Source organism: Balaenoptera musculus, chromosome 6 (assembly GCF_009873245.2).
Source record: "Balaenoptera musculus isolate JJ_BM4_2016_0621 chromosome 6, mBalMus1.pri.v3, whole genome shotgun sequence".
NCBI lineage: Eukaryota > Metazoa > Chordata > Mammalia > Artiodactyla > Balaenopteridae > Balaenoptera > Balaenoptera musculus.
In genome coordinates, this window is record NC_045790.1 from 73598710 (window position 1) to 73622248 (window position 23539).

Sequence of the window (23539 nt, forward strand, 5' to 3'; positions counted from 1 at the left end):
AGTGTATGTGTATGTGTTTCAACTCCCCCGTTCATTCTTAGTAATTTATTTTCAGTTATATCTTGCCCATCTTTCTGTATCAGTACACACAGATCTACCTTTTTTTTAAATAAATTTATTTATTTTGTTTATTTTTGACTGCATTGGGTCTTCGTTGCTGCACGCGGGCTTTCTCTAGTTGCGGCAAGCAGGGGCTACTCTTTGTTGCGGTGCGTGGGCTTCTCATTGCCGTGGCTTCTCTTGTTGCGGAGCACAGGCTCTAGGCACACGGGCTTCAGTAGTTGTGGCTCTGGGGCCCTAGAGCGCAGGCTCAGTAGTTGTGGCACACGGGCTTAGTTGCTCAGCAGCATGTGGGATCTTCCCAGACCAGGGATAGAACCCGTGTCCCCTGCATTAGCAAGTGGATTCTTAACCACTGAGCCACCAGGGAAGTCCCAGATCTACCTTTTATTACCCTTGTAAGCAGGATTGTTTCTTTTTCATGCATAATGTCCCATCGTATGCCTATACTGTAATTAAACAGTCTCCTGTTTCTGAATATTTAGGTTTTTCGCATTTAACAGAATATAACCATGAAGATTCCTATAAGTATGTCTTCGCATACCTTTGCATAAGATAAATCATAGCAGTGGAATTGCTGGCTCAAAGGATACATTTATTTAACTTGAATTTTCTTGATTTTGAGTTAGATTGAACATTTTCTCATATGTTTATTGTCAGATTTTGTGTTTTGCTAGACTACCTGTTCATATCCTTTACACATTTTCCTATAGATTTACTCATTTTTCTTCTATTGGTTTATTCATATTACTAGAATTCTGTGTGTTATGAAATTAGTTATATATCACTGTATTGACAGATATTTTCCCAATTTATCCTTTGATTTTTGTTTTATTTCTGTTTATTTGCTTACTGTTTTGCTATTCATTAGTGTTTAATTTCCACACTTAACTTTTTTTTTACTTTAAGTTTTATGGACCTTGTGTTTTATATTTAAGCCTTCACTTTGATTATTAAAATGTTATTTTATTCTAGTACTTCTGTAGTTTCATTTTGTATAGTTAAATCAGTGATCCATGTGGAATTAATTTGGTGTAAAGAGAGAAGTAGGAAAAAATAAGAGAGAGAAATAGGGATCTAGCTTTAGCCAGCAAGTTGCTTGAAGCACTATTTACTTGAAAATGCATGTTTTTGACCAATAATCTGAAATGCTGTCTTGATTTTATAAATTCCTATGTTTGGATATATAGGATTTTATAAAATCCTATTGCATTTTGGTCAGTTTCTGGAATCTGTATTCTTTCTATTGATATGTCTGTATATAATTTCCACTAGCATCAAACTGTTTCACGCCTGCAACTTTATAAATTGTATTAATATCTGCTAGGATAGTTCTCATTCTCTTTTCATAACTTACTGGATAATATCACTTTTTTTCTAGATAAATTTCATTATAATATTGTCAGATCACTTTTCCCCCTCCCCAAAACAAATTAACAAACATAATTTTGGGATCACATTGAGTGTGTATGTATAAAAATGGGGTGGGGGAATAACATCTTTATTATAATGAATTTTTATATTCAAGAATAAGACATGGATTTCCATTTTCAAATTTTCCATTATTCCCCTCAGTAGACTGTTACAGCTTTTATCATACAAATTCTGCAGTTAAACTTATGTGTAAATATTTATCTTTATTACCCTTGTAAGCAGGATTGTTTTCCTTCCATTTTTCAAACTGATTATTGTGTTTATATAATAAAGTTACTGGATTTTGTGTACTTGAGTTTTCCAGATACTGTCATCTGAAAGTAATTTCTACTCTTCCTCTCCAATATTTGATGCTTCTTTCTCTTAATAATTTATCATTTCTTAAAACATGACCCATTTTACCTAGTTTTGCAAATTTATTTGCATAATTTATATGTTAACAATTTTTATTAATTTCTTCTGAATCTCTGGTTATGTCCCTTTTTCATTTGTAATTCAAGGAATTGGGGTTTAATTGCCCTACCCACTACAGTAAATAGTAAAGATACTCTTTCCTCAATATTACGATCTTTGAAGTTAGAAAATTCTTCCATGCAGTTAATTTGTATGTTTTATCCTGCTGTTGTTTTTTTTTAACTTCTGTCTCCCATAAAAAGTCTATTGTATCAGCCTTCTAAAGCAACCTTATTATGAAGTCACTTGTTAGTTTTCTTCTAAATTACATAATTTTAGTTTTTTGATATAGCCTCATGGAACACAATTTTCCAGAATCTTTATATTCTCTTCTGGAATTTCTTCAAGAGGTCTAACATTTTTGGCTAAATTTTTGATGTATCTTAGTCACAGTTACATTGCTTGCCTTTAAAAAATAATAGCCTAGCCTGCTATATATTTTAAATAGCCAGAGTAACTCCATCCTCAGAGCAAATGATATTGAGAACAGATTTTAAAAAGCCTATTTTGCTTATGTAGTTAACTTTATATTTTTTGAGACAAAGAATTGTTGATCATGTCATGGATAGTGTTTCAGCAGTCTTAAAGATAAATAAAGGCTATTGCATATGCTGGTCCTGGGGTTTCCTGTTTGTCCAGAAACGATCTGCTCCTTAATTTTGAATGAATTGTGAAATTGGCAAAGAAAAGCATGTTTGTAAGGCAGATAATGAAAATTCCAGGGAAGAGGCAAGGTGGGAGCTAATAGTAATTTATGTGATGCATATGTTTAAATATGTGTTAGTGTTCACATGTGTTTTTGTACAGGTATGATCAAATACTAATCTGTTTTCCAAGACAAAATGAATGTGATTGTTTAATAGTAACTTCAGTAGGTTCCACTTAAACTTTGTAAAATAACAGTATCCTCTAAAAATCTAGCATTAAACACTGGTATAGCTGCAATTGAGTAATCTTGAATAAAGCAGTACAAATAGGTGCTTTTAAAAAGGAAGCAGAAGTGATTTTGTGAATATTCAACTTTCTGACAGTATGTTTACTGTGTAAGTGCGCTAATGATTTGCCCCCTTGAGAAAGGTTTTTAGAGGATCAGTAAGGCATTACTTGTATGAGAATAGGATATTATCACTTTTCTCACTCTCATCTTTTTTTTTTTAGGTCATGGAAAATGGAAGATTTGCAAAATACAAATATTTTACCCATGTCATGATCAATAAAACAGACATGTTAATGATAACCAAAAGGTAACTTTCTTTCTCTAATATAATTTGATAAGGTGTTAACTGATAGCCACTCATGAAGTGAAGCAGTTTTTATTCACATCTTGTTCCACATATTTAACACTGATTCATACTAATTATGGTTCTCTTGCTCTACAAGCCTCGTGCCTAAAACTTTGCACACATACAGATAAATGCATAACCATGCACAAACATAATTTTAAATTAAATATTTTAGTATTTGTTTCAACCAACTAAATGGATAGAGAAATTCCTGTAAAACTATCCTCTCAAGGGTAAGCAATACCATTCCTTCCCCCTCTCCGAAAAAGTATGCAATTTCAGGTTACCCCAGAAGTCAGTAGTCTTCTGGTGGTATCTAATCATTAGAATGTATAGAGATTCACTCACATAAGTAGATATACCACTGGAGACATTCGTTTTTTTGGGATACTCCCAACTACAGCCAAATCTTCAAATAAACCTGTAGACAGTAGAGGGATACATGTAAAAATACACAGTGGCATAGCCTCGGAGGGGCAAGTGTTTGCAGGAGGTATTATTATGAAACCACGGGAAAGAATAAGCAAGTGCAGTAGTAGGGTGGATTTTTCTGGATGACGGAGAGTGAAACTGTGGCTGAGGAGGAGAGATTATGGCTAAATAGAAAGGAGTGGCTAATTAAGCTGTGTGGTTTTGTTCAATGCCAAAAAGGTAAACTTATATAAGCATCTTGTTGGTTCAAGTTGACTATTGAACTTAGCAATCATTTTTAATGTTTTTAATCCTAATAATTTCTGAGCCCCAAATTTATAGCACTATCTTAATTTTCTTGTTTAAAAAGTAACATAAAATATAGAAAACTCACACAGTATTAGAAGGTATAGATGTGAAAGCCAGTATTCATTCCATCTCAGATACTGGTCCCTCTTTTCCCCTTCCTAGAGGCAACTACTTTTGTATCTTTGAAATATTCTATGCCTATACAAGCAAACATGTTATCAAAGCATAATCTGCCTATAAAGGCATACACATACATATTTTAATGTAAATAGGAATCTATTATAACACCATCCTGTACCTTAATTTTTTGCTTAAGATCTATGTCTTAAAGAGTATTCCATGTCAGCATATGGAGATCTTTCTTAATTTGTAAATGACTGCCTGGTATTCATTCAGAAGTATGTGCTATAATGCACATCTAAGTTGTTTCTGAACTTTTATACTTACAGACAATGCTTCAACAGTCATTTTTCTTCATAGCAGCATTCACTCATGTTTTATTAACCCTTCTCCCCATTGACTGAGGGAAGGATGACTCATCAGAGTTAAACAAGAGTCAGTTGCAAAGTTTATTATTTCCAGATCTTGCAACATGTGTTTTTTTTTTGGCTGCGATGGTTCTTCGTTGCTGTGCATGGGCTTTCTCTAGTTGTGGCAAGCGGGGGCTACTCTTCATTGCGGTGCGCGGGCTTCTCATTGAGGTGGCTTCTCTTGTTGCGGAGCATGGGCTCTAGGCGCGTGGGCTTCAGTAGTTGTGGCTTGCGGGCTCTAGAGCACAGGCTCAGTAGTTGTGGCGCATGGACTTGCAACCACATGTAGTTGCTCCGCGGCATGTGGGATCTTCCCGGACCAGGGATCGAACCCGTGTCCCCTGCATTGGCAGGCGGATTCTTAACCACTGCGCCACCAGGGAAGTCCATTGCAACATTTTAGAAATTACTTTCTTCTCAACATAGTAGACCTCTTTAAATGAGGTTACATAAACCTTGACAGAGTAAGTGTAGTAAGCTTACTACATATCCATTGTAAGTTGTAATGATTGCACTAGTTGTAGTTGATTGAAAGATGATATTTATACTTAGGAGGTCCTTTCTTTCCAAATGTTGCACTTGAAGATAAAGGATCTTTTAACCAGGAGAGGGAGTACTAGGTGCCTGAAATAAGATTAGCCTTTCTTTGATTTTCACATGGTTGAAGATGTACTGGAAGACCAGTAGGTTTGTTCCAGCAGCCCCTATAATCCAAGATTGGTGAAAGAGGGGATCAGAGGCAGAAGATTGAGATGAAAGAGATAAATCTTAATTAGCTTTCTCCTTTTCCATTCTAGCCAGGTGCCAGCTGTTTCTTTAATTTAGTCCCTTAACTTAAAGTATATGTCACTTAAAGAAACCTCTGGTTGTACCTAGAATTGATGTTTCAACCAGAAAGAAGATTTGGGGAAGAAAGACCTTTGAAGGAAGAATTAAATAGAATTATTATAGACAGAATGAATTTTCATCTCTTGATTTCCTTCCTCAAAATGGGGGGAAAACAAGAATTAATTTTAAAAGCCTCTTTCTGATACAGATTGGTAAATATATTACATGGAGCCTTAGTATTAAAAGCATTTTGTTCTAAAGCATTAATTACATGAAGGTTCTCCAAAATATTGCTTGGTAGCTGGTTCTCTAAATTTTTCCTATTTCTTAAAAACATTCCTTATACATTTTACTTTATAAGTACTTTATGTTTTCTAATATAAGTATGTTGTGCTTGTACATTTCCCACTAAACGTTGCTACATAAATTTTGTTATGTTTTCATTCTCATTCAGTTCAAACTATTTTCTAATTTCCTTTGAGATTCTTTGACCCATGGATTTCTTTTTAGAAGTACGCTTTTTTTTTTTTTTTAAATAAATTTCTTTATTTAATTTTATTTTTGGCTGCTTTGGGTCTTCGTTGCTGTGCATAGGCTTCCTCTAGTTGTGGTGAGCGGGGGCTACTCTTCGTTGCGGTGCACGGGCTTCTCGTTGCGGTGGCTTCTCTTGTTGCGGAGCACGGGCTCTAGCTGCACAGGCTTCAGTAGTTGTGGCTCGTGGGCTCTAGGGTGCAGCCTCAGTAGTTGTGGCACACGGGCTTAGTTGCTCCGCGGCATGTGGGATCTTCCCAGACCAGGGCTCGAACCCGTGTCCTCTGCATTGGCAGGTGGATTCTTAACCACTGCGCCACCAGGGAAGCCCTAGAAGTATGCTTTTAAGTAAGCATTTGGAAGTATTCTTGTTATCTTTCTGTTACTTGTTTTCTAGTTTAATTTCATTATGATCTGAGAACATACTTTGCATGATTTCAGTTCTGTTAAATTCATTGACGTTTCTTATAACCCAGAATATAGTCTCTCCTGGTGAATGTTCTATGTGCCCTTGCAAAGAATGTGTATCCTGCTATTATTATTATTATATTATTGGATATAAGTGCTTCAGTTTTTAAAGTGGCTTCTTTCTTTCTTTTTCTGAGTGGTGTGTTGTTTGTAACAAAAGGAACGTTTGGACAGCTTACATGTGAGTGGCAGTATAGTTTTGATGAGTTTACCAAAGAGCCATTCATTGTTCATGAGAGAAGGTTGCGCATTGAAGCAAAGGTATGTTGAATAGATTTTTTTGAAAACTTGGAACTGAAAACAACACATTAAAATAGTCTTTACTTTTGTAATGTTTCTCCCTCTTTTTTACATGTTGCTTGGTCTTTGTATGGTTTTTCTTTACACCTGCTGTCTTACTCAAGCTTAAAGAAAAGAAAGCTAGGCCAAGAAAAAATGTGCTACTTTATGTGCTCTTACATGGACCACAGCGTTCCTGGGCCCTCATTTTATACTCAGTAACAGAACCGCAGCTTTCCCACTGCTATCCAAGGCACCAAAGTGAGAGATTTGTACACCTCAGAATCACTAGCAGTTGCCTACAGATTTTTTTTCCCTGAAAATCTCGCTGATGGACACTTGAAAAGTTCTCACTCTAACAGCCCATTATTGATAGTTCTTTCTCTTTTTATAGATATTATCTTCCTAATTCAGTTATAATCTTCTTGAATGCGGAGACCATTTCTCACTCTGATTTCTAGCAGCTAGAACAGTACGTGGTATTTGGATGTTGATATAAAATACAGCAAATTGCTAGTCATTTGGTAAATCATCAGAGTCTCTATAGCCATTGTAAGTTGTAATGATTGCACTAGGTACTGTAGGTGACACAGAGAAATATAAGATAATGTATTTGGCCTCACAGTATTTGACCAGACACCTATGTGAAAAGGGCCACTTTGGTACTGGCTATATTAATCAGAAATATGTGACTCAGCCCAAGTTAGTTTTGTTCACTGTTATTTTTGTTTGGTTTGATTTTGAGGGATTTAATTGGCTCATATAACTGAAAAATCCAAGTCTATATCTTGTAGCTTAATTATGCTCAAATGATGTCATTCGTATTTATTCTTACACCCTTCCTCTCCTCCTTCATTCTGTCCATCTTTGCTGCCCTCATCTCTAGGTTCTACTTTCTTCAGTGTTGGCTTCATTCTCAAGCAGGCTATCCTTTGGTGACACTATGGCCAGCAGAAGTTCCAGGCTCATATCCTACTAGCTCAGCAGAATGAAAGCTTCTCACTGGGTCTCACTGGGCCACCTTTGGTCACTTCCTTGTTCCTGAACCAGTCACTTTAGTCAGGAGCTGGAATGGGCTAGCTGGCCAGGTGAGGGTCACGGGATCACTGTGGTGCTACCGAGAAGGAAGGGTCAGCTCTATATGAAGTTTTGGGAGTGGAAGAGGGTGAAAAATAGTTACCCAAAGAAGATTCAAGAAACTGTTACTGGAAGAAGGGGCATTGGATGCAGACAGGCAGAAACAACAGATTTCTTCTAGACTAGCCTATAGAACAGAACTATCCCTAGGCCTTGTGCTTAGCTAGTGAAGACCATTTATCCAATCTTACCATTCATTCCAAAGACATGGGGCAGCTCTTAAGTAGACTGGATGTTAGTTTTTGAGGATCTTAGACCAACTTACCCATTGAGAATTTCTCTGATTCACTCAGAAAATGAAGAACCCTGTGGCCATATATGAAATGATGGATAGTAGTAGCCGTTAGACTCTGCTGTAGCCCATATTGCATTTCCTGGCTTTTTTATCTCCAAGGATAAACTTCTTCTTACCTCCTTGATTTCTTCCCCTTTCACCTTTCCCTTGAGACCTTATATCAGCAATCATCCTTTTTTTTTTTAATAAAAGAATCTGATTTCTTCTGGAGTCTATATATGCATGGTTAGTTGAATTACTTATAGAAATTGTTAGACTAGTAAAATATTGCTTCTTCTATGTCCTTACCCATGGTTAATAGAAGTAATCACCACACTCCTCCTCGATAATCCTGTTCTTTCTATTTGTCCCTCTAATGCTTAACATCCACCATTAGGTAGTTCTCCTCCCACAAACACAACAGAATACCAAACGAGTTTAAAAAGTGGAGGACAATCGTATAGGATCTAAGACCCACCCTGATTTCTTTGATTCTGAAGCTACATTCTTACTGCATTCTTACTGGTTTAAAATGTCAGAAGTTACATATATAAACACATACATACACACACATACATACCTATACAACACATGTGTATATGTATGCACACATACATGTGTACATTATTTTTGAGCTGAATTTATCATGAGGCCATGGCCAGATATCAAGGACTATCTGAGACATTATTTGGAGAGGGAAAACAGTGGTACTGCTTCTAGATTGATCTCCTTCCCATCCTCTGCGTCAACCCTTGATGGCTTTTGCAACTGAAATCTCACCTAAAACTTTTTATCTTAGGTTTAGTGATAATGGATGGCTTAGAATTTAGTCTTTTTTTTTCCATTTATGTTTGATTCTTCTTGATTTCTCATTCTTGGCTTTTTTTTGGTGGCATTTCTTTATGGTATTTCTACAACTAGATTCCCATGTTAATGAAGCTACTTATTCTATTTATAGGAGCGGGTGAAGTCTGTATTCCATGCCAAAGAGTTTGGAAAAATAATTAACTTCAAGACCCCAGAGGATGCAAGGGTAAATATAGTCAATCTTTTGCTTAAACAGATAGCAACTTCTCATTTCAAAGCCATGTAAGTTGCATTATTCTTTAAGGTAGATAAGTTGTGTTTGTTTTTTAATTTTATGTTTGTGTTTTGACAGTTTTAATATATGTAACTAGATAATATTTCCCCCAAATTATTTTTTCATTAGATTGAATTCAACACACCTACTTGTCTTTGAAATCAAATTGTTCTCTTATTTTAAATCCTAACTGTAATACTTTGCCAAAAAAAGCCAACAAATGAAAGAAATTAATGCCCTCTAATGCTAATCTACCAGCTCCAGCAGGAAAAGTATAGCCCCACGTTGTTTATTTCTCTACTGTATAGCTATAGTGATTTTTTTTCTTTAATTACTGTAGCCTGGCACAAGGGGAAAAGAGCCACACCTGTGGTCAGAAAATCTGGGTTTAAATACTGGTTCTGTTCCTTCTTGACTGTAGGACCTTGGGGAAGTCAGTTAACCTCAGCTTCCTCAAAATGTGAATTATGTGAACTGAAAAGCACTATACATACTTTAGGGATTATGGCAATTATAAGGATGTGCACTGTCAAGAAAAGGAAGACTATGAATTGATTATCTACCTCGTTGGTCACAACTAAGACATTATTCCTGACACTGAAGTATACTCACTGTGTCGTGAAACTTACAATAAGAACACATGGGTTCTTTACTGAATCCCTGAGCCTCCCGACCTCTCTGTGTTGGTCCTGGCTGGTTATGATTATTTACCAGTTCACTTCTCACATCTGGAGCTCAAACCAGAAACCTCTCCCACCCATACAAATGTACCTTGGACCATTTAGCATGTGCTGTGCAATTTTCTATCTAGACATTGTGATATAAGGTAACACTGACATATTAACAGTAGAAAACTGAAAGGAGGCCAAGTTACAGAGAAAGAGGGATAAAGTTACTAGACCCTCAATATGCATGTTGCCTGGAACAGGGAGACAGTAGAGCATGATGACAGCATGACTTTCAGGCCATCTTCTTTGTGCTGCTGAAGGACATTACCTTCAGTTTCTCTGTAATAAGTTTTCCATTTAATCTATGTCACTGTGTTATTTTATCCCAGAAGGTTTCTTTTTAATCCTCCTGCTCTGCCAGAAACATCCAGAAAAGGCTACCGAGTCCATTTCTCTTTCTCTACTTATCTTAGAGCTATTTTCACTAGGTTCTTCTTAAGTAGAAAAGCACAAATATCTTTGCTTAAGCTTTTCATAATGGGATAACACCAGTATCACCTTCATGGCTTTTATTTGTCATGCAGGCCTAATGATAATAGACATTATTGACAGAAAGGTTTACAATTCATTTGCATTTTAATTTTGTGATTTCAGATCCTTTCAAATTAGAAAAATGTATCATAAAAGCACCTAATATGCTCAAGAATGTTGCTATGCTGCTACCCACTGTAGAATTATATGTAATTATTCCTACTCAATCAGTAAATCCAATATATGGAATCGTGAAGGTTTGTGATACAGAATTGGCGTAGGTTGAAAGGAATTCTACATAGATGATTTTCACACTATGCCAGAGTTATTCAATCCAGCTGTCAAATTACCCTTCTCTCTCAGGATGCTTCATTTTACTTTGCTTATTCTGAAGATGAACATCTAAGTCCAAAGACCTTAGAAAAACATTATTACTACTGTTAAATCAAACCCAGTACCCTTGTCCCTGAGTCATCTGGGCCATTTAAGTCAGTGAATGATCTCTCCTGCATAGAGAATTTAATTATTGGCTATAGCAGTATACTCCTAACTAAACTGGAAAGACAACTTCTAGATTTTCATTCATTATATTTTGTCATTGCAAGTTCATTGAAGTTAAGTAAATGTTGCTTCATTTCCCCACAACAGTGGATCCTCAGAAAGCTAGAAGAAGCAAGAGAACCTTCCCCAAGCCTCTGACAGAGACTGCTGCCTGAAGATACACAGCAATAAATCATTACAATTTCTACCTTGTACCTTCTAAAACCTGTTTGGGAAGTATAGTATAGAAGTAATTTCAAGTACTTTTAAAAAAAAATCAGAATCAAGTAAAACAGTTATGTGATTAAACTGTTTCAACTCTTTGGGGATCCATTTGGTTTTCTAACTTGAATCATGCATCTGGTTACAATTCTAATTACTTTATAAAGGAAATATTTCTTTTATGAATCTTAAATATTTGCTCCAGGTGATTCTCTGTAATGGTGGAGAAATTGCCCATATTTAGCCTAAATTTAATGGAGCTAAATGTAATGTTCCTAGTTCACATTTTACAGTTCTATCATGCTTACTTCAAGGTCCCTGAATGAGTGATGGGTAAATGATCAAATCAAACATTGCCTTAGTGGTATCAAGATAACCTTGGTGGTAGTTTCTTTAGAAACATGAAGTTCTTTTTACAGATAAATATTTTGGTATGATTTTCCTTATTTTTTTAAATAGAGAGTAGGTTTGAATTACTATATGAAGTACATAGCATGACTATGAAAAACAATCTTTTTTATTTTATATAATACAGATTGACTAATACCCCTTCAAGCCTCATCCTAAGAAAGGCTTGAAGAAATGAGTGTGCTACCCAAAAAGGGAAGGCCCCTCTCAGAACTTTCAAGCCTTAGAAATACTTCCTCAAGCCAACTCCTTGAGATCTACTTGGTTTTACCAAGGTCATGTTTAATAGATTGCTGACCTTAAAGGAAAATTCCTTAGGCCTTAACAATACCAACTTCCTATTCACTGGTGGTATGAAATAAACAAAAGTCCCACCATCTTAATACGAGTTATGCTTCAGAACAGACAGCCCCTCTCTATATGCATGTCGGGTAAATGTATGTACCCTAAAGTCTAGCCCAGTAACCTGTCCTGTTGGCAATAGATTGAGAATTTCTGGTTTGCTTTCTCTACAATTATTCAAGTGAGAATCACTCTTTTAAGTGTATACTTGTCAGAACAAAAATCATGGGCTGCACATTAGTAAAGATGTCATGGGGGGTTTTTTCCTTGATTTTTGTCCAAGATCCTTGTACCTTGATATTAATGGACTTTTTCAAGTGAAAGGGGATGAATATATGATTGTGAACCATGAAGAGAATGATGCAGTGTCTTATTTAGTTATTGAATAATACAAAGTATTTAATGCATGTTGTGCGTACCGCCAAATTACTATAAACTGTTTTTAGAATTGGAGACTACATAAGTCAATGGTTGTGAAATTCTCCTCAGATTCCTTGCTTTGTTGTAAAAGCTAAAATAAACAGCATGCCAGACTGTAATTGTATTTCTTCCTGACGAAATCTTGCTACTAAATACTATTGATTTTCCTCTGATTACAAATCTCATTGTTTATTAATAATAGTTTCCTTCAGAATTTTTTTTCTTTGCTGAACATAAATTTAATCATGAGATGACAAATTTCAAATCTCATCATAGTGCATGCTCCCATGATGACCTTTGTTCAAAGTAACATGCACTTTTTCTCTGTTGCTGAGCTCTGTCAATTTTGCATACGTTAGAATTAAACCTAAGAGCAGAGGTAGTCAGAAAGCTTTTATCAGATTGTCCTCATCGGAAATGTTGTTTTACTGGAGTTCTAGTCAGTGCCATTAGCCAAGTACCTCATTACCTACTCCAGTTTCATGATTTTATTCTCAGAAAAATACAGACCCATAACTCTTTGGGTATCCCATAGTAAAAGGGAAAAGTCTAAAAGAGTAAGGATAGAAATTCTTCTGGTATCCTCTGGAGGCCAGGCGAAGTGGGTCTTGTAACTACTATACATGCAAAGCCAGTGTGCCTATCCTTCCTGTTCCCTTACCAATGAGAACCGAGAAATATCCTTCCTTATTCTTTCTCTACCCATCAGTCATCTACCCACTAACACCTCCCATCAATTCCTGTTTCTAGAATGGAAAGACCCACAATTTCAAGAGCAGTAGTTTATCAATTGTCTTAGAAGATTTTCTTCATCTAAACGAAGAACATAAGTAGATCACTAGATGCGTCAGTCTTTTTAGCATAACATTTTACAATTTACAATTATGTGTTTGATTCTGTAGTCTTTTTCTTGGATATTACAGAGTCCATAATCTTATGGTATTTAAAAATAATCTACCCTGAATTATATTTAACTGTGTTTAGTGGCTCTCTGCTTGAGAATTGCAAAGTTGTCTTCGTTTTTTGGTAATTGCTATGGAAGATGTCCTGAGTATCCTGTCCTTTATCCCTTTGTATTGATATTATGTGTTAGCTATAGCCCTATACCCTTCATGTATCCTGATCTGTGATTATTGTATGAAGCTGAAGGCAGAGTGTCTGTTCCCTGCCAACTCTCCTCCAGAAAACTATGATCCCTAGACATAGCAACTTTTTTTTTTTTAAGAATCAATTTTATTTATTTATTTATTTTTGGCTGTGTTGGGTCTTCATTGCTGTGCGCGGGCTTTCTCTAGTTGTGGCGAGGTGGGACTACTCTTGGTTGCAGTGTGCAGACTTCTCATTGCGGTGGCTTCTCTTGTTGTGGAGCACGGGCTCTAGGTGCATGGGCTTCAGTAGTTGTGGCACACAGGTTCAGTAGTTGTGGCTCACGGGCTCTGGAGCGCAGGCTCAGTAGTTGTGGCGCATGGGCTTAGTTGCTCCGCGGCATGTGGGATCTTCCCAGACCAGGGATCGAACCCGTGTCCCCTGCATTGGCAGGCGGATTCTTAACCACTGCGCCACCAGGGAAGTCCCTAGACATAGCAACTTTGATTTCTGATACAATAAGAAGCTTGTGAGGGCTTCCCTGGTGGCGCAGTGGTTGAGAGTCTGCCTGCCAATGCAGGGGACGTGGGTTCGAGCCCTGGTCTGGGAGGATCCCACATGCCGCGGAGCGGCTGGGCCCGTGGGCCACAATTGCTGAGCCTGCGCGTCTGGAGCCTGTGCTCCGCAGCAGGAGAGGCCGCAATGGCGAGAGGCCCGCGCACCGCGATGAGGAGTGGCCCCCGCTTGCCGCAGCTGGAGAAAGCCCTCGCACAGAAACGAAGACCCAACACAGCCATAAATAAATAAATTTAAAAAAAAAAAAAAAAAAGAAGCTTGTGATTTCTTCACATTTACAAAATACTCTCTGAACCAAAGAGCATGTGCACTTCTGCAGTGGCTTCCCTATTACAGTATGTATGTTGGCTGCTTCTTTCCTGGTGTTAGCAAGACCTTGGAATTTTTCCCAGGCTCAGTTTAGTACAGCTGAGTTATTTTCTGGTTCCTAAATAATCATGACTAGCTGTAGGAAGTCCTTCCCTGTCCCTCTCTCCTCCAGAATCCTAATCCAACCCCAAATTATCCTGTGGCCTCCAAATAAGAAAATCTTCTTAAACTTATTTATCATTTCTATAAAATTATCTCTCTCATTTTTTCCAATGGTAGTAGCAGTAATATAATACTATCCCAGTGAATATATACGCACCTAGCTCATCTCTTAGAAAGAGCCTGCAAAGCAGTATCCTATTCCTGTCTGGTAAAAAATAAAGACACTACTCCGTGCCGAATTTTATGAACCTTATTCAGTCATTAGTTACCAGTTTTAGTTGGTACTTCAGGCCAAGCCAAAGCCCCAGTATTAAAAAGGTTGGGACAAGGTACTGGGTTAGTTTGCCTGTAGGAACTGAAAGTGCACCGCATACACTGAAGGGAGAAGTAGCTGTTTGGAAATGGGTGTTTTCATGCCCCAGCCAACACAACTCAGAGAAATCTGTTTGGGTTCTAGGGCCATTGCTTTTACCTTTTCTCAAGATCAGCTAAAATCCTCAAGGACAGTATTTTTCAAACTGTAGTTCTTAACCCATTAGTGAGCTGTAAAATCAGTTCAAGATCAGCATATTTTAAAAATAGAATAGAAAAGAAAAGAAGAGAGTTTTGCGTGTAACAAGGTTAAATATTGTTTCCTGAAATATCGTTTCAGTTAAATAATCTATACTGTGTGTACTGGGTCACAATATAAAACGTACTTTCTTATTGGGAATTGCAATTTGGGGGGGGGGGGTGGGGAGAAAACCCTTGGAAGCCAGTGCTGTAGGAGGCGTTTACCATCCAGTGACTGTTGAAACAATCTGGGCTGTGCCAAGCCTTACCTTACCTTAGATAAGAAGCAACAGATCCACGACTCAGGGAGTCTTTAAGTTGTGAGCACTGCCTTTTTCTTTTGAGAAGACAGGATAGCTCTTGTTTCGGAAATGTTTCCCTTTCCTGGTGTGTATCAGATACCCTTAGATACCTGTGTAATATGTCCCACTAGATATCAGTGGTCTAGAAAAAGCATAGACACGTTAGATCCACAAACAGCAAGCACCCAAAAAAGGTCATAGGATATCCTTTAACTACATGTATTTCAATCTCTTGTGCACTAAGCATTCTACTAAGATGGGCACAGAAGTTCTCCTTTTAAGTACATTGAGTGTGCTCCATCTGCCTTCTGTCTGATTCACCATACAGGTGGCAAAGGCAAATGGGGAGCTTATTCATAGGTCACAATCTTTTAGGGCCAAAATACTTATTCTCTGGAGGGTGCTAAATAAATGCCAGTGCTGTTTAGCTGAAAATAATTGGATTTCCTAATTTCTGTAGGATTCAAGTAGAAAATACACATAACCTGATTCTTTTTGCAAGATTCAATACAAAATTTATTCACTCTGGTATTCTTTGGTGCTACCCAGTATCACTGATAGCTCCTTTGCATACTATAAACGAGGACCATCCACCCTCCTGCCCAATCCTTTGAAATATACTTTTGAAATTATACCTTACTGCTAATGCTATACCTAATCAAGCTAGCACTGATCAGTTAAAATTTTTAGGATTCTTATCATCTATATTTTTGATCATTGCCCAAAACAGCTATCAGTGCAGACCTTTTCTTATGCTTCTTTTCTTTCTACCACAGTTGGTGTAAAGCAGTACTTGTTTCAGGGCTATCCTAAAAGGCCAGCACAAGGACTGAGAAGATGCTGGATCCTACTCTTTTACAAACCTTCTTCATGTTTCCTTAATTGAAACCATTTTTACTTTATTTCCTCTTTTGTAAGGTAAATTGTTCAATGTCATTTTTTTTTTTAAGTTTTGCTTTACAATTACAGATTAGTTCTTTTCTAAAAGCATTATGGCATTTCCAAAAAACTGATAATTCTGGTTACCCAATGAGCCATGTAAGAGATGAAACTTCAAATTTTATAGGTTGATATGAGTATATTTTTAAAGTTTTTATTGCTTTATACAAATCCAAAGTTATTTGTATTATAGTTTAGCACCTGCTGTGATATCTGTCAACCTGAAAATCCCTGTCTGTCACTGAATACCATTCACATTCATTTAGTATTGCTCTGATACCTTTAATAATGGGTTGCTTCTAACGAAGTCCTTGTAATAAGAAACCCTGTAAGAGCAATATAATAAAAAGTCTAATAATCAGAAGTGTACTTAAGATAGATCGTGTTGGAAACCCCCAACATTTCTTCTAATGCCATCATACCACCAGCGTTCTATTGGCTACCCAAAAGTTTCCACTTTGGGAGCTGAAAAATGTTCAAGTAACAATGTAGACTACATTGAAATGTTCTCAATGTCAATAATTTTATACCCACACTCACAGACTATTAGAAATTGTATGTGGGACTTGTTGCAAGGTCAGGTTGTTGTAGACCTTTTAAAATGATCACCTCTATATGTGAATATGTGTATTACATATAAAATTGAATTTTTCAGGGAATGTGCACTTTAAAAATATTTCCTTACTAATTTTTGTATTGACCAAATAGTCTTTGCTCCTTTGGAATGCTTATTCTTTAGCAAAAATATGATTGTTGATGATGACAGTTCTTTAAATGTCTGTTTCTGCATCAGTGCAATATTTCCTTCACTTTTGTGTTCCTTATACTTATGTCTGACCCGGTTGCCTGTTATACAGTCTCTGCCTTGATTCTGTGTGTTCTGGTAAAATAATTAATTTATAAACAGAAACGTTTACAGTGAAGTTCTTCCTCTTGAAATTGAACTTAGTCTTTTTTTCCACTGAAAATTGGTTGGCTATGTTCACCAATGACTTTTTTCTAAATAATAATTTCTTGCTATTGGTAGAATTGGATTGCTTGGTCACTGACTGCCCAGCTTAACTATGTGTACCTCTTTCAAATAAATTGAGTCAAATAAAGATTTCTGATCTTCAGTCTGCCTCTATCTTTAGTTACTGGATAGAACTAGAAACATTACCAATAAGCCTTCCCTTGCCTATCTAAACTCTGCCCTCTGTGGGTTCTTAATAAATGTAGATAACTAACAGATTGCCCAAGGTCCTAATTTTGCAGTCAAAGCTGACAGCATTCCAGCCTAGCATGATCAGTGCTGACCAAGAGGTTGAGTGGTAATATCCAGTAAATTCTTAAGCACCAAGACTGTGCCTCCCAACATCAGAAAACTTCAAATAGCTCATTTCCGAGGTAAGTAATGAGTATATTTTGAAAGAAGGGCTAGGAGAGAATTTCATACTTGCAGAATTAATATTAGCAGAGATAAGTAATATCTCTCTTCTAATATGGAGAGTTCAGCCTTTCCATGAGTTAAGAAAATATTATATTACTACCTTTTGTTAATTTATTCAACAGCCCTCTGCAATTAAAAGTGATTCAAAGCCATTTTCTTATATGCTTTGTCAGCCAAAGATAAAAATAATAACTCAATGCTAGAAAGTGCTTAAAAACAAAATTCCTCATTGTTTAATTCCTCTGGTTACTGAATCTCTTGAGCCCTTTTCAGTTAATTGGATGATCTGAAGCAGTTCCTTACCTTTAGAGCATGGTGTCCACCCCCCACCCCAGCTCGTTTTGCTTTTTGTTTGTTACATTTCTAGATATCTTTGAGAGCTACTTCTCCATTCTTTGGTGTTTGTTTGTTTTTTGTTTTGGTGTTTTCATAGTCTATTGATTGATTTTTATTAGAATATAGTTGATTTACAATATTATGTGAGTCTCAGGTATACAACATAGTAATTCAATTTTTTTAATTTTTATTTTATATTGAAATATAGTTGATTTACAATGTTGTGTTTCAGGTATACAGCTAAGGTATTACAACACAGTAATTCAGTTTTTTTAATTTTTATTTTATATTGAAGTATAGTTGATTTACAATGTTGTGTTTCAGGTATACAGCTAAGGGATTCAGTTATACATATATCCATTCTTTCTCAGATTCTTTTCCCATATAGGTTATTACAGAATATTGAGTAGAGTTCTGTGTGCTATACAGCTGATCCTTGTTGATTATCTATTTTATATATAGTAGGGTGTATATGTCAATACCAAACTCCTAATTTATCCCTCCCTCCCACTTTACCCTTTGGTAACTAACCGTAGGTTTGTTTTCAAAGACTGTGAGTCTGTTTCCATTTTGTAAATAAATTCACTTGTATCTTTTTTTCTTTTTTTTTAGATTCCACATACAAGTAATATCAACTGATATTTGTCTTTCTCTGTCTGACTTAACTTCATTTAGTATGATAATCTTTAGGTCCATCTATGTTGCTGCAAGTGGCATTGCTTCATTGTTTTTTTATGTCTGAGTAATATTCCATTGTATATATGTACCATATCTTCTTTATCCATTCCTCTGTCAGTGGAAATTTAGGTTGATTCCATGTCTTGGCTATTGTAAATAGTGCTGCTATGAACATTGGGGTGCATGTATCTTTTCAAATTATGGTTTTCTCTGGATACATGCCCAGGAGTAGGATTGCTGGATCCTATGGTAGTCCTATTTTTAGATTTTTAAGGAACCTCCATACAGTTCTCCATAGTGGTTGTACCAGTTTTACAGTCCCACCAGCAATGTAGGAAGGTTCCCTTTTCTCCACACCCTCTCCAGCATTTATTGTTCAGAGACTTTTTGATGATGGCCATTCTGACCCGTGTGAGGTGATACCTCATTGTAGTTTTGATTTGCATTTCTCTAATAATTAGTGATGTTGAGCATCTTTTCATGTGTTTGTTGGCCATCTGTATGACATTTCTTTGGAGAAATGTCTGTTTAGATCTTTTGCCATTTTTTGATTGGGTTTGTTTTTTGATATAGAGCTGCATGAGCTGTTTGTATATTTTGGAGATGAAGCCCTTGTTGGTCGCTTCGTTTGCAAATATTTTCTCCCATTCTGTAGGTTGACTTTTCATTTTGTTTGTGGTTTCCTTTGCTGTGCAAAGGCTTTTGAGTTTAGTTAGGTCCCATTTGTTTATTTTTGTTTTTATTTTCATTACTCTGGGAGGTGGATCGAAAAAGATCTTGCTGAGATTTATGTCAAAGATTGTTGTGCCTATGTTTTCCTCTAAGAGTTTTATAGTGTCCGGCCTTACATTTAGGTCTTTAATCCATTTTGAGTTTATTTTGTATGGTACTAGAGAATGTTCTAATTTCATTATTTTACACATAGCTGTCCAGTTTTCCCAGCACCACTTATTGAAAAGACTGTCTTTTCTCCATTGTATATTCTTGCCTCCTTTGTCGTAGATTGACCGTAGGTGCATCAGTTTATTTCTGGGCTTTCTATCCTGGTCCATTGATCTGATTTCTGTTTTTGTGCCAGTACCATACTGCTTTGATTAGTGTAGCTTTGCAGTATAGCCTGAAGTCAGGGAGTCTGAATCCTCCAGCTCCATATTTCTTTCTCAGGATTACTTTGGCTATTCGGGGTCTTTTGTGTTTCCATACAAATTAAAAAATTTTTGTTCTAGTTCTGTGAAAAATGCTATTGGTAATTTGATAGGGATTGCATTGAATCTGTAGATTGTCTTGGGTAGTATAGTCATTTTGACAATATTGATTCTTCCAATCTAAGAACATGGTGTATCTTTCCATCTGTTTGTAGCATCTTCGATTTCTTTCATCAGCATCTTATAGTTTTCAGAGTACAGGTCTTTTGCCTCCTTAGGTAGGTTTATTTCTATGTATTTTATGCTTTTTGATGTGATGGTAAACGGGACTGTTTCCTTAATTTCTCTTTTTCTGCTCTTTCATTGTTAGTGTATAGGAATACAAAAGATTTCTGTGTATTAATTTTGTATCCTGCAACTTCACTGAATTCATTGATGAGTTCTAGTAGTTTTCTGGTAACATCTTTAGGATTTTCTATGTATAGTATCATGTCATCTGCAAACAGAGACAGATTTACTTCTTCTTTTCCAATTTGGATTCCGTTTATTTCTTTTTCTTCTATGATTGCTGTGCCTAGGACTTCCAAAACTATGTTGAATAAAAGTGGCAACAGTGGATATCCTTGTCTAGTTCCTGTCTTAGAGGAAATGCTTTCAGATTTTCACCGTTGAGAATGATGTTAGCTGTGGGCTTGGCTTATATGGTCTTTATTATGTTGAGGTAGGTTCCCTCTATGCCCACATTCTGGAGAGTTTTTATCATAAATGGGTGTTGAATTTTGTCAAAAGGTTTTTTTGCATCCACTGAAATGATCATATGGTTCTTATTTTTCAGTCTATTAATGTGGTATATAACACTGATTGATTTGTGGATAATGAAGAATCCTTGCATCCCTGGGATAAACCCCACTTGATCATGGTGTATGATCCTTTTAATGTATTGTTGGATTTGGTTTGCTAGTATTTTGCTGAGGATTTTTGCATCTATGTTCATCAGTGATATTGGCCTGTAATTTTCTTTTTTTGTGGTATCTTTGCTTGGTTTTGGTATGAAGGTGATGGTGGCTTCATAGAGTGAGTTTGGGAGTGTTCCTCCCTCTGCAATTTTTTGGAAGAGTTTCAGAAGTGTAGGTGTTAACTCTTCTCTAAATGTTTGATAGAATTCACCTGTGAAGCCATCTGGTCCTGGACTTTTGTCTGTTGGAAGTTTTTTAAATCTCAGTTTCAATTTCAGTACTTCTGATTGGTCTGTTCATGTTTTCTATTTCTTCCTGGTTCAGTCTTGGAAGGTTGTACCTTTCTAAGAATTTGTCCATTTCTTCCAGGTTGGCCATTTTATTGGCATATTGTTGCTTGTTGTAGTCTCTTATGATCCTTTGTATTTCTGTAGTTTCAGTTGTAACTTCTTTTCATTTCTAATTTTATTGATTTGAGCCCTCTCCCTTTTTTTATGAGTCTGGCTAAAGGTTTATCAATTTCATTTATCTTTTTGAAGAACCAGCTTTTAGTTTCATTGACTTTTCTATTGTTTTCTTCTTCTTTATTTCATTTATTTCTGCTCTGATCTTCATGGTTTCTTTCCTTCTACTAACTGTGGGTTCTGTTTGTTCTTCTTTCTCTAGTTGCTTTAGGTGTAAGGTTAGGTTGTTTGAGATTTTTCTTGTTTCCTGAGGTAAGATTTTATTGCTATAAACTTCCCTCTTAGAACTGCTTTTGCTACATCCCATAGGTTTTGTAGTGTCGTATTTTCATTGTCATTTGTCTTTAGGTATTTTTTGATTTCCTCTTTGATTTCTTCAGTGATCCATTGGTTGTTTAGTAACATATTGTTTAGCCTCCTCATGTTGGTGTTTTTTACAGTTTTTTTCTTGTGATTGATTTCTAATCTCATAGTGTTGTGGTCGAGAAAGATGCTTGATATGATTTCAGTTTTGTTAAATTTACTCAAGGCTTGCTGTGTGGCCCAGAATGTGATCTATCCTGGAGAATGTTCCATGTGCACTTGAGAAGAATGTGTATTCTGCTGCTTTTGGATGGAATGTTCTATAAATATCAATTAATCCCCTGGGTCTAATGTGTCATTTAAGGCCTGTGTTTCCTTATTGATTTTCTATCTGGATGATCTGTCCATTGATGTAAGTGGGGTGTTAAAGTCCCCCAGTTTTATTGTGTTACTGTTGATTTCTCCTTTTATGGCTGTTAGCATTTGCCTTATATATTGGGGTGCTCCTATGCTGGGTGCATATATATATTTACAAGTGTTAGATCTTCTTCTTGGATTGATCCCTTTATCATCATGCAGTGTCCTTCTTTGTCTCTTATAAATCTTCATTTTAAAGTCTATTTTGTCTGATATGAGTATTGCTACTCCAGCTTTCTTTTGATTTCCATTTGCATGGAAAACCTTTATCCATCCCCTCGCTTTCAGTCTGTATATGTCCCTAGATCTAAAGTGGGTCTCTTGTGGACAGCATATATACAGGTCTTGTTTTCATGTCCATTCAGCCAGCCTGTGTCTTTTGGTTGGAGCATTTAATCCATTTTCCTTTAAAGTAATTATCATATGTATGTTCTTATTGCCATTTTGTTAATTGTTTTGGATTTGTTTTTGTAGGTCTTTTTTCTTCCCTTCCTCTTTTTTTCTCTTGTGATTTGATGACTATCTTTTGTGTTGTGTTTGGATTGCTTTTTCTTTTTTGTATGTGTATCTATTGTAGGTTTTTGGTTTGCTGTTCCCATGAGGTTTTGATATAGCAGTCTGTATATCAACAAGATTGTTTTAAGTTGCTCGTCTCTTAATATCAAATGCATTTCCAGTACCCTGCATTTGTACTCTCCTCAGGATTGCTGGTTTTGATAAATTTGTGTGTGAATGATTTCCTACGTTTACTGTATGTTTGCCTTTACCGGTGAGCTTTCCCATTCGTAATTTTCTTGTTTCTAGTTGTGGCCTTTTCTTTTCTGCCTAGAGAAGTTCCTTTAGCATTTGTTGTAAAGCTGGTTTGGTGGTGCTGAATTCTCTTAGCTTTTGATTGTCTGTAAAGCTTTTCATTTCTCTGTCAAATCTGAACAAGAGCCTTGCTGGGTAGATTAGTCATGGTTGTAGGTTTTTCCCTTGTATCACTTAAATATATAGTGCTACTCCCTTCTGGCCTGCAGAGTTTCTGCTGAAAAAATCAGCTGATAACCTTATGGGGATTCCCTTGTTTCTTATTTGTTGCTTTTCCCTTGTTGCTTTTAACATTTTCTCTTTGTCTTTAATTTTTGTCAGTTTTACTAATATATGTGTCTCGACATGTTCCTCCTTGGGTTTATCCTGTATGGGACTCTGCACTTCGTGGACTTGAGTGAGTGTTCCCTTTCCAATGTTAGGGAAGTTTTTAGTTATAATCTCTTCAAATATTTTCTCAGGTTCTTTCTCTCTCTCTTCTCTTCTGGGACCCCTGTAATGGGAATGTCGGTGTGTTTAATGTTGTCCCAGAAGTCTCTTAGACTGTCCTCATTTCTTTTCATTCTTCTTTCTTCATACTGTTCTGTGGCAGTGATTCCCACCACTCTTTCAGCTCACTTATTTGTTCTTCTGTCTCATTTATTCTGCTATTGATTCATTCTAGTGTATTTTTCATTTCAATTATTGTATTGTTCATCTGTTTGTTCTTTAAATCTTCTAGCTCTTTGTTAAACATTTCTTGTATCTTCTTGGTCTGTGCCTCCATTCTTTTCCAAGATCTTGGGTCATCTTTACTATCATTACCTTGGATTGTTTTTCAAATAGATTGCCTATCTCCAATTCACTTAGTTGTTCTTCCGGGGTTT

The 23539-nt window shown here is 36.4% G+C and overlaps 1 protein-coding gene across 1 annotated transcript in view; it reads left to right on the plus strand.

Annotated features, from left to right (window-relative positions):
- Positions 1 to 12328, plus strand: part of VPS13A (vacuolar protein sorting 13 homolog A) — a 259530-nt gene extending 247202 nt beyond the window's left edge. The window contains exons 69-72 of the mRNA XM_036854830.1: positions 3106 to 3191; positions 6445 to 6568; positions 8956 to 9030; positions 10926 to 12328. Of these exons, the coding sequence (XP_036710725.1) occupies positions 3106 to 3191; positions 6445 to 6568; positions 8956 to 9030; positions 10926 to 10976 (336 nt within the window). The 3' untranslated portion in view covers positions 10977 to 12328. The remainder of the gene's footprint in view (positions 1 to 3105; positions 3192 to 6444; positions 6569 to 8955; positions 9031 to 10925) is intronic.
- Positions 12329 to 23539: the final 11211 nt, after the last annotated feature.